The following is an 11,181-nucleotide window of genomic DNA, read 5'->3' as shown; positions in this document are numbered from 1 at the left end:
CCCCGCAAATCTGCCTCAAGAAGAAAGGGGAAATGTGGCCGGGGGATTCCCAGGGTTGCCGTGCACCGTCTTGACCGGGAGGTCACAGGGAGGCAGTGGGACGGGCGGCCAGGCCCTCCCTGCAGTCTGAGGGTGAGACACCCAGCTCGAGCCCCATGGGTGTCTGGGCACAAATCGGGCTGAGTCGGGATGGGGGGGCCGTCCCGGGGCCCAGGTCACATGGGTGATGGGAGGAGAGGCCCCAGGCTGGGGCTCACGTCACCCACCAGGGAAGATGGGGTGCGGGACCCCCAGGGAGTCTCAGACATGCTGATTCCGGGGGCGCAGCACTGAGCAAGGGAGGGCCTAGCAGGTGACAGCCCGCAAGGGGCACCCAGTGGAGGGGGAGGGCCCTGTCGCCAACCTCCTCCTCCTGCCTCACTCCCCAGTGATGACTCAGGTGCTCCTGCCCTATCACGTCCCCTGCTGCCCAGGATCTCCTCCCGAGGGTCCCTTGCTCATGGAATTAGGGAGTAACTGTGAGGGGCATGTCGGCCAGTCCCAGCCGGTGGGACCCTCAGCCACCTCCGTGAGGAGGAACATGGCCGGGCTGGGAGGTCAAACTGGTGCGGCAGGACGCAGCGAGTGCCCGCACCCCAACAGCCTGCCTTGGGCCCCTAGTGTGCTGAGACACCCGGGAGCTGCTGGGGTTCCTAGAACATTCTAGGTCACCTCCCAATGCACGTGAGGGCTGAGTGCAGGGCGCGGAGAGGGTGCCCCTTCACCTTTACTGGAAGCCCCTGTAGGCGAGAGGGTATGCGTGTACACGTAAAGAGCGGGGCGTGGGCACCTCTAACGGGCTTCTGGTGTGGGGACAGAGCCGGATCTGGTGGGGGTCTTATGCGGGCTCCCAAGCCTCTGGGTCCTCTTGACACCATCCTGCCTCGGGGACCTTGTGTCCATGGGGATGGGGTGGTGGTCCTGGGGGATGGTGGTCACCCTGGGCCGGCTGGAGCGGCGGGCGGCGGGCGTCCAGCCCCCGTCTCCCACGGGCAGCGTTCGTGTCCGGTACTGAGGCAGGAGGAGCCGAGAGACGAAGCCGACCACCGGGGAAGGAAGAATCCGGGGCGGCCCACGGCTCCCCCCAGAGGCCAGGGAAGGTGCTGTGAGGGGGTGGCTGCCGGCCCCAGGGAGCGGGGACCCCACAACGGAGGCAGCCAGTTTCCGGGACAGCCCTATAAGGAGGAGCGTGAGGTCAGGGACTCCTGTCCGCATCCCTTGTTTCTCTCTCTAGGGCTGCTGGCGCTGGAGCTTCAGGGAGGCTGCAGGCAGGGGAGGAGGAGACGGGTTTGCCACCCCGGGCCCGGACCCCCGAGCAGGGACAGGGCTGGGCAGCTGAGGGACAGCGACAAAGCAGCGGCCCACGGGCGTCCTCGGAGACGGACTTTACCAAGGCGACTGGAGGCCTGGGCGTGGGCCTGGGGCTTTTACTGAGTGGTGAGCAGGAGAACGCAGCCCCGGCCCCTGGGGTCCCCGCAGCCACTCCCGGAGTCCCAGCCTCTCTGAGTGGGTGGGCCTGAGCACGCCCATTGCAGAGGTGGGGTCTCACCCACAGGCCGAGTCCCAGGTCAGAGTCCCACAGAAGCGCGTCCCCCTGCACGCCTCGCTCCGGGTCGCTGCTCACTGTTTCAGAAGGACCTGAGGTGCTCACGGGACTCCTCCCTCCCAGTGGGCATGGGGTCCCCCTTGGCTTGCTGGGCGACAGCCCACGCGCCCCGAGAGCACGAGGCATGTCCCTGGCCTCTTGGAGCAAAGAGGGGCAGGTCCAGACCATCTCCAAGGTCGCCCTGCCCAACTAGTTCAACCCAGTACCCCCAGAGCGGACGGCTTGACGGTCCTGCAGACCCCCTGCCCCCGGCCTCGCTGGTCCCCGGCCATCCGGCAGAGGGAGGGTCCCCACGAAGGGTCCAGGCAGGACCCGCAGGGGACGTTGGCCAGCGGGCCGCTCGCAGGACACGAAGCTGCCCCGAAAGTGCTGGTCGGCTGGATGGGCGAGCGAGGGGGGAATCGGGCGCATCTCAGGCCGGGCAGCGTCCCCTGTAAAGTCAGACTCGGGAATGGGGCCGCACACCCCCCCTTGGACGTGGTCTGTTCAGCGATCTGTCAAGTGACACCCAGTGACCGAAATGAGAAGGCAGAGTGCAGCCGTCCTGTGTGTCCTGGTGACAACAAGGGGTGACGGTCCAGGGTGGGGCCTCCCTCTGAAAGGCACGAAGGCTGTCCTCCTCAGTGTCCTCAGGACCTGGGATTAGGTAGTGACCCCGGGGCCCGTGGTGCCAAGGTCAGGACAAGGAAGGGGCTCAAGGTCCGTCCGCGCTGGGCCACCAGCAGTCAGCTACTGAGGGGGTGGTTCCTGGTCCTGGTGAGGGCTCGACCTCAGGATCTGATGGGGACCTGCCCGGGGCCCGTGGAACTGGACACCCACAGCCGGGTCGGGATGGGTCTGCTGGGAGGGAAGCCGCCACCGGTAATGGATTTGCAGCCTCACGGATGAGGGAAGTTGGAGGGTTTCATGCCCATCCCAGGAGCCCCGGGCTGAGCGGGGACGTGGGAGCCATGGGGCCCCAGGGGGGCTCCTCAGGACACGTGCCATCTGAGGCATCAGCAGGGGTGCACTCCCTCTCGCCAGACCGCCCCGCCTGCATCTTGGGGCCCCAGGCACGTGGGGGTCCCCCACCCCTAAGCTGCCCACAAGGTCACCACCTCGGTGCTCTGGGGAAACCCAGGTGGGGAGAGCGCCTTCTGCATGGGGAGATTAGGGTTAGGGTCTGAGCACTGTCTGTACTCCAGAGATCCGGGGTCGGGCCATGTTGCTTTTTTTTTTTTTTTTTTAAATTTAAGGTTTTATTTCTTTATTTGACAGAAAGAGAGATCACAAGCAGACAGAGAGGTAGGCAGAGAGAGAGGAGGAAGCAGGCTTCCTGCTGAGCAGAGTCCGATGTGGGGCTCGAACCTAGGACCCTGAGATCGTGACCCGAGCCGAAGGCAGAGGCTTAACCCACTGAGCCACCCAGGCACCCAGCCCTGTTGCTTTCTGAGCCCACTGGCCCACAGCCCATCTGTGAGATGGGAGCAGGAATGAACCAGCCCAGCCCCAGCCTGGGGACAGGTGGGGTGTGGACAGTGGGTGCAGCTCAGGGAAAGCAAAATGTCACTCCCGCCCTGCGTGGGAGCACTGAAGGTGCTCTTCCTCCCGCAGCCTCCCGCAGTCTGGGGAGGGACCCCTTGTGCTGAGCTCAGGAATGTGTAGATGGAAACCAGCCCCTCCATCCCTGACAGAGGGCACTGCGTGGGAGACGGGGTCCTTTGGGAGGCCGGTCACCCTGCTTCAGTAGACGCTGTGACAGGAGCAGGAAAGCAGGAGGGCTCCTCTTGTGGCCTTGGTGCCGGTGCTGGAGGGGAGCAGCCGGGGGCTCCCCGGGTGTCAGGGCAGCCGAGGAGACGCAGATGCACAATTGGGGGGCCCCCAGCTCTACAGCAAAGTCAGGGGGCCGCTAAGGGACAGGGAGTCCAGGAGAGACTCCTGAGCCAGAACTGGGTGCGGCTCACTGAGTGGGGCAGGAGGAACTGTGCCACGGCTGTGCCTCTGTGGTCCCGCCTGGTGGCCTCCCCCTCCCTTTTCGAGCTCCTCTGCCTTGCGGTCACCTCCTGCCTCCTGCACCGCCGGCCCCGCGCCCCCTTTCTCCCATGCCTGTGGGCTCCTGTGGGGTCCTGGCCATAGGCAGCTTGACCCCGACAAAGCCCGGTATGGACAGACTGAACCGATTGCAACAGCCGATGCTCCCTCGCGGGGCCCCAGTTTCTCTTTCCCTTTCAGTTTAGACGAGGCAGGTTCCAGGTTGAGTGTGAGCTGGGCTGCTGGCGGGGGATGAGGGGTCCTGAAGAGGGACATGGAGCCTCCTGGAGGCTGGGAGCCGCCCCCCTGCAGCCGGGCACCCAAGCCTGATGCCCTGAGCCAGGTGAGTCCTGAAGCCTCTGTGTGTGTGTGTGTGTGTGTGTGTGTGTGTCCCAGTGCTTCCTGGTGTCCTCTGTCCTGACTCCGCAGGTGCCCAGCTCTCTCTGCGGACCCTGCCCTGGGCCCCATCTGCTCCTGGTCCCACATGGGCTTTTGTCCCTCAGCATTGTCCCAGGGGACATTGACCCAGCCCCTGGCCCCCAGCCCCCTGATCCCTGGGAGTGGGGCAGTAGAGAGGCAGGAAGCCATACCGAGCAGCCGCGGAACCCCTCCTGTCCTCTGTGGACACCCTTCCCCCACCCCCACTTCCAGGCCCTCAGGCCCGTCCTGGAGGCTGCTCACGGGAAGCAGGTGGTCAGGGAACCCAGCCAACCCCCTCCGCCCTTCACCCCAGCCTGGCCAACACTTGATTAGATAAAACCTTACTTGTGCAGAGAGGGCGGCTCCCTGACCCCGCCGCAGGCTGCAGGACTGGCTGCTGGTTACTCCACAGGAAACCTCCTGCGCCGCCTGGCAGAGTCAGCCCTGGAACCAGAGTCCCGCAGAGAGGCCCCCTCCCCGTCAGGCCGGAAGCCCCCCCGTCTCCGCTGCTGGCCGGTGACTCCTCTGACTGTCCCTCTCCCACCCTGCGGCTCCCCAGGGGCTGCTGCTGCCCCATTTCTCGGGGGTGAGCCCGAGGCCCCCAGGGCAGCCCTGGCCGCCCCTCCCCTCCAGCACGGATCCCGTGTCCTGCAAGCCCTGTACCTGTTGCTCCTGGGGTCCCTCCCCTGTGCTCTAGCCATGGCCGCATGCAAAGAGGAGGAGTACCCGGTGGGCTCCGAATGCTGTCCCAAGTGCAGCCCAGGTGGGTGCAGCCCCAGAGGGACCAAGCTCCAGTGCCTGGGCTCAGCTGAAGCCCTGGGGCAGGGCACAGACGGGGAGGGCTGAGTCTCTCCCTCCCAGGACCCTCGCAGCTGCAAGGTATAGGCATGCAGCGTGGGGGCCCAACTGGCCCACTTATGGCCGGAAGCCGGGGCCCAGAGCAGGCGCTGGAGCACAGTCATGCTCACATGATACCCGGAGGCTTCCACCTCCTTCCAGAATGTTCCCACCGCCTTCTGCCCTCTTGGGTGGGAGGCAGCAGGACACGAAGGGTGGCGTGGGGGACAGCTCAGGTGGCTTTCAGTCCCGGGGCATGCTGGGGGCTTCAAGGGGGCAGGCGGGGTGGGCTCCGGCAGGGCCCTCTCCAGGCCCAAATGACACAGCTCCCCCTGGGCGCAGGTTACCGGGTGAAGGAGGCCTGTGGGGAGCTGACTGGCACGGTGTGTGCCCCCTGTGACCTGGGGACCTACACGGCCCACCTCAATGGCCTGAGCGAGTGCCTACAGTGCCGAGTGTGTGACCCAGGTAGGACCCCTGGCCACAGCCACCACCCCAGTGGGGACCCACGGCCCGCTGCAGTGGGCAGCCACGGGGCCGGGACCGCTGTGCCGCATCCCACCTCGTCTGCAGGACAGGCGTCTGCACGGGAACCCTTCCAGGGACGTGCGCCTCTGTCCACACCTGCCTCCCCAGGGGGCCAGCACTGTCATAGCTCCCTGTTCGAGGCACTGTCCAGAGTGTGGGGAGCCCGTCACCCTGAACCCCTCACGTGGACCCCCAAGCCACGGGTCCTGTCCTGCCTCGCCCATACCGCTGGTCCTGGGGGACTGGACTGTGCTCGCCCTCAGTGTCCACACCCGCACAGCACCCTCCCCCCCCAGGGCCTGCTTGTGGCTCAGCATTGGGACCCTTGTCTTCTTCCTGCCAGGTGGGCTGGGGTGGAGGCATCCCAGGAGGAAAGGCAGGACCCAGCAGAAGCCTCAGTGCTTTTGGGTCCAGCCGGGGGAGGGAGGCGCAAGGTCTTAGAGCCCCGGCTCACCCACAGGTCCTCGATGCCCCGAAGGAAACCCTGTCTTATGGGGCTGAGGTTGGGGTGCGGATGGCTGAGAGGCTGTCCCTCAGCAGGGGCTCAAGGCTGAGCCCAGGCCCCGCATGACCCCAGCCCCACTGCCACTCGCCGTCCGCCTGGCTCTGACTAGCCTGCTTGCAGCATGGGAGCCTGCCCGAGGGACAGGCTCTTCAGGCGTGGGTGGCCTAGGGCTGGGACCTGCCTTCTGGGACTGCCCCCGCTGCTGACTGTGGTTTTCACTTCCTGTGTGGGCCCCGCGGGGACGAGGCCGTTTTCCCGGCGGGTTGGCTCCCCTCCTGAGGACAGCCTTTCACCATCCTCCTGACAGCTCCTCCTCGGCCAGCCCCGGCCGCTGCTGCTGCTGTCCCTCAGAGCCCCTTGGGACACACACCCCTGTGTCCAGCACCCGCAGGCCCAGCTTTGGGCTGAGCAGGGCGTGCACCTGGACGGGTCCTCCAGCAGGAGCGCAGCGGGACCCAGACACACACACAGCAGGCGGCAAAGCTGGGCTGAGGGAGCTGGTCAACAACCCGTCCCCGATCCCGGACAGGAGCCCAAAGGCCTGCGGCTGCTGTGCAGGCCTCTACTTGGTCTCCTCCCGGGATGGGGGGCTCAGCACTGCCCACGGCAGCACATGCAGCTGCTCTCAGCTCCTTCTCTTGGGTCTCAGCCATGGGCCTGGTGACCAGGCAGAAGTGCTCCCAGACAGAGAACACTGTGTGCGTCTGTGGCCAGGGCTACTTCTGCGTCAGTGAGGATGGGGACGACTGTGCAGAGTGCAGTCCCCACACGCCCTGCAGACCTGGCCAGAGGGTGCGGGCCAGAGGTGAGCCGCAGACCCTGGGTGCCCCGACCCCTGGCCTCTCTGCTCAGCAGCCGAGAGCCTGGTCCCTGGCACCCTCCGAAAAGACAGACCCTGGACCCAAGCCCATGTGTGTTGGGGGGGACCCAGTTTTCCTCCTAGCCGGGGCCCCCCGCCTCCCCTCTGCCTGGCCCTGTCGTTTCCCAGGCACGGAGCGGCAGGACAGGGTGTGTGAAGACTGCCCTCCTGGGACCTTCTCACCCAGTGGGACCCTGGAGGAGTGCCAGCCCTGGAGCACGTAGGTGACCCTGGGGTGGTCTCGGCTCCGTGTCCCGGGGGGGGGGGCGCTCCTCCAGCAGAGTCTCCAGGGCTCCCCCTGCTCCCCATCATGGGCCGGCCTCCAGGACATCAGCTGCTGGACCCTGTGGCTCATGCCCCCAGCACGGTGGCTGATGTGAGCTTCCCGGAGGCCAAGGATGGACCTTCTGTCCTGGGGCAAATCTGGAGGGAGGTGCTGCCAGATTTCTGGGGCGCCTGTGGTTCTGGGGTATCCTCAGATGCCAGGGCTGTGGGGAAGCCTAGCGAATCTGGAGTCGGGGAGGGCTGTCTAGGAGGTTCTCAGGGAGCCCGAGAGGTGACAGGACTCCCAAATGCTCATCCTCGGGTCCTGAGGGGAACCTGGGGTGACCAGACGTGGCTGCTTTGGGGGGAGGGGCGGGTCCTCTCACCACCTGCCTCCCCCAGGTTATCCCTCTGTGCCCCCTGATCTGGGCTCTCTGCCCTGTTTCCTCTGAGCCCATCCCTGTCCCGTCCCTGTCCCCGGGCACCCCGTTTTCCTACCTCTCCCCTCGCTCCATCGGCCCAGAGCAGGGAGCTCCCACCCTGAGCCGCCGGAGCGCGCCGCGGGCAGCCGCCTTCCCTAGGGGACCCTCCGGGCTCTGAGTGCCGGGCCCCCCGCCGAGCAGCTCGCGTCTGCCCCGCTGCTCTCTCCTAGGTGCGACGGCCCTTTGCAGACACGAGCGGAGCCCGGGACCAGCAGCTCAGACGTCACGTGCTCCTCCCTGCTGCCCGCTGTGGTGGGCAGCGTCTGTGTTGCCGCTGCGGTGTTCTGCCTCCTAGTCCTCGGGATAAGGATGAGAAGGAGACGGACGCCCGGTGAGCTGCGCGCTGGGGTCCCGTCGGGGCGTCTCCCGGCTGTCTCCCTCCGACGGCCGCAGGCGGCCGGCAGGAGCGTCTCCGGGACTCCTTGGCTCCTCTCGGGGGGCTGTGCCGGCCTGGGGGTGCTTCCCGCTGAGTGGGAGTCCTGGTGTCATGGGGTCGCGGGGGGCGGAGGGCCAGGCAGACAGGGCCCCCTGCACCAGGACCCCCTGCCGGGTACCCCCCATGCCCACTCCCCACCAGGGACTCCAAGGCCCTGTCTGCCCTCAGGGACAGAGCAGCACAGGGCAGGCGGAGAGCGTGGGGGGAGCACAGGGCTGGGGTGGAGGGGCCACAGCAGCCCCGCCGCGGGCAAGGCCGAGCCCCCCAGAGGCTCCGCGACCTTCGCTCATTCCCTCCTGCCTGCGCTGGGCTCCACGTCGGGCCGGGCCCTGGCTCTGCAGACCCGGTTCTGGCCTTTGGGGAGCCCCGCGCTTGCCCAACAGGGAGCAGGCACCCAGCAGAGTCCAAGTGGGGAAGGTCAGCCAGCATCTCGGGCCACTGTCAGCTAACATGTCCTGGGTGCTCAGCCCGGGGCCGGCAGGCGGCAGGCAGGTCTCAGGACCCCAGGCTCTGAGCGGGCTGGCCAGGGGCCAGCGCTTGCTCCTTCTCTCCCAGTTCTGGGGCATCGGCTCCCTGAGGGGTGGGCGACCGTCCCCTGTGAAGTGCTTACTCCCTTTCCCTGGGTGACATCACACTGGAGTGAGTTAGGGACAGGGTTTGGCAGCGGGGGACTCGGGCAGGAGGTGTCCCCACGTTGTCCCATGTCCTGTTCCCCCGACTGGACAAGTCCAGCAAGGAGCCCTGTCCACACGGGTCTGGCCTTTCTCCCAGAGGGTCCTTCTCTCAAGGAAGACCACACAGGGAGAAGCCAGGAGCTCCGGTCCCTCCAGCCCCATCGCTGTGAGACCACCGAGACTGACCCCGACGTGACAGTGTCTCTGTTTTTCAGGGGGACCCACGAAGGCGGGACTATTTCACCAGGTATCCCGGATCGTCCCCCACCGACCCACTGGTGGTGATGCTGTTGGGACAGGCGGGGTGGGGGGCTGTTCCCATTCTCGGAGGGCCCTGAGTCCTTAGTGTGAGACCAGGCCAACCCGGGAAAGGAGGCCCCTGTCCTGCCTGAGAAGCCCGACTGACCCTGAGCACCACAAGGGCCCCGGGCTGGACGCAGGGCGGGCAGTGTCTCGGTGCTGGATGTTTGAGCTGGTCACAGAAGGGGATGCTGTGTCTGCCCGTCCAGGTCCCGCGGGTCCCACCAGACGTCACCACAGTGGCTATGGAGGAGACAACGTCTGTGTCCCCCGGGACGGAATGACCCACTTATGGATGGATGGATCCTGGAGGCAGACACCCAAGCAAGCCGTCCTGGGCTGTGCCTACTAGAAGGTGCCAAGGTCCCCAGGGGCCCTTCCCCGGGCTGACTTCACACTTTACCCAACAGAGCAAGACTGGCCCTGCTCAGGGGTCCCTGGGGACCCCACCTGTGTCCCATCCATCTCGTGAAGGGCCCAGAGCCCTCCCCTCACCTCTGCGCAGGTGAGGACCCAGCCACGACCCACTCTTGGCTCCACTCATCCCCAGCCCTCTGAGCCCCAGCTTGCCCATCTGCAGGATGGGCCTGCCAGCACCTACCTCACAGCGACACAGGATGGACCACAAATCTGGCGTGATAACAGGCCATAAATGATTTCTCAATGGGATTAAGATTACTCAACCAATAACCAATAAACATGTTTTAAAATTTGTTGTTAGAAACTACTTTGCAGATGCTTGGAGAGTATGGGAACACCCTGTTTCTCCTGAAACTTCCCCACGGGTGAGTTTTGCCTGAATGGTGAATTTTGAGGCTTTCTAGCCTGTGGCGTGACCACCCTTCTCTGCGCACCGGCAAGTCCGCGTCCATGGGCGGGGAAGCCTACCCGCGCCCTGTAGCCCGCCCCGCGGCACCCCTCGCTGCCTAGTTCAGCAGTGCGTTCCAATCTACTACTGCCCTTACTTTGGGGATTGGCGCAGTCCCAGAATTGTCTTACAAGACGCCCGTCGGTGTTTCTGAAGCAGAGTCCCCACTCTGTCCCTGAGGATCCCCAACCCAGTGACATCCCAGTGACAGTGAGCATAGCAGGCCACATGCTGTCCTCTAAGACAGCGCTGGGCTGTTCACAGGAGTGGCGGGCCCCAGGCCAGGGCCTCAGGAAGGGGTCATGTCCAGGGACGGGCTCAGAGTGCAACCTCTGTCCCTTCATTCAACATTCCCCGCATCGGATGCAGCCGCTGTAAACATCACCTATCCGCCCAAAGCGCCCCCAGAGAGTCCCACCTGAGGGTCCACTTAGGTCACTGTCCTGCCTGCCCACGGCCACTGTGGCCACCACGGTGCCTCATCCCAGTGTCTACATGGCATGAGGTTGGGCAGTGAGGACCAGCGCCATGTCCCGGTGCCCTTGGAAGAGCGCGCCCGGCCCGGGTGTCCTTGGGCTCACCAGGGAGGACACCTGAATTCCAGCCCAGAAGGCGCGGGTGAGGTGCTGGTCACATCTCAGCTGTTTCGTGACCTTTGAGGGCACCACAGAACTCAACATGTGACACCCTCCCAAGCACATAAGCCGCATGGTGTCAGGCGCTGGCTCCGAGCCGCCCCTGCGTTTTAGCCTTTCCAGTCCTTCTGTACACTCCTGCCCCCATCCCATCAGGCGCGTTCTGAGAACCACCGATCTGAGAGTTTCACCACGGCCACAGAAGGGACGCCCAAAGGGCTCCAGTGAGCAGCACAGCGCCTCAGCCAGGACTACAGGAACTCCGGGGGCGGGGGCAACACGGGGTTGGGGACAGGGGAACCACACACGCCCGCGTCACACGTCCTCGACAGACGCGCCCGCGGACTCTATCGAGGCATTTATTTTCTGTGTCCGAGACGCGGCCCTTCCTTGCCAGTCCAGGGGTGAACGGGTCAGAGGTTTCTGGAGGAAAGTCACGGGTCAGGACGGGACAGGCCTGTCCCTGCCCCAAGGGACACACCCCACAGCTCTGCCCTGAGCCTGCCAGGCCTGGCTGCGGGCTCACCTCCCCGCCGTTGCAAGCCCTTCCCCGCTGTCCTCCCTTCTCCCGCAGCCCTTGGAGCCCTGAGCCCCCCGTGGCTTCCCCTCTGCAAACCCCACCCCTCTTTGCGACCACTTCACCCCAGGTCTGTTTCTGCTTCGACAGACACCCTCTCTTCCGGCTCCTCCCTGGCCCAGGGTTTTGAGGGCGTGAAGA

At 65.6% G+C, this 11,181-nt stretch overlaps 1 protein-coding gene across 1 annotated transcript; it reads left to right on the top strand.

Moving 5' to 3' along the window:
- Nucleotides 1-4,671: 4,671 nt before the first annotated feature.
- On the top strand, nucleotides 4,672-9,684 carry TNFRSF14 (TNF receptor superfamily member 14). Its single transcript, XM_032301762.1, has 7 exons — nucleotides 4,672-4,838; nucleotides 5,255-5,380; nucleotides 6,595-6,750; nucleotides 6,934-7,024; nucleotides 7,721-7,881; nucleotides 8,876-8,907; nucleotides 9,170-9,684. Exons 1-7 carry the CDS (start codon nucleotides 4,775-4,777, stop codon nucleotides 9,242-9,244), a joined length of 705 nt encoding a protein of 234 aa, XP_032157653.1. The 5' UTR covers nucleotides 4,672-4,774; the 3' UTR covers nucleotides 9,245-9,684.
- Nucleotides 9,685-11,181: the final 1,497 nt, after the last annotated feature.

The sequence above is a fragment of the Mustela erminea genome, chromosome 10 (genome assembly GCF_009829155.1).
Source record: "Mustela erminea isolate mMusErm1 chromosome 10, mMusErm1.Pri, whole genome shotgun sequence".
Lineage (NCBI taxonomy): Eukaryota > Metazoa > Chordata > Mammalia > Carnivora > Mustelidae > Mustela > Mustela erminea.
Note: the sequence above shows the minus strand (reverse complement) of the source record. Positions and strands in the feature narration are given on the sequence as shown.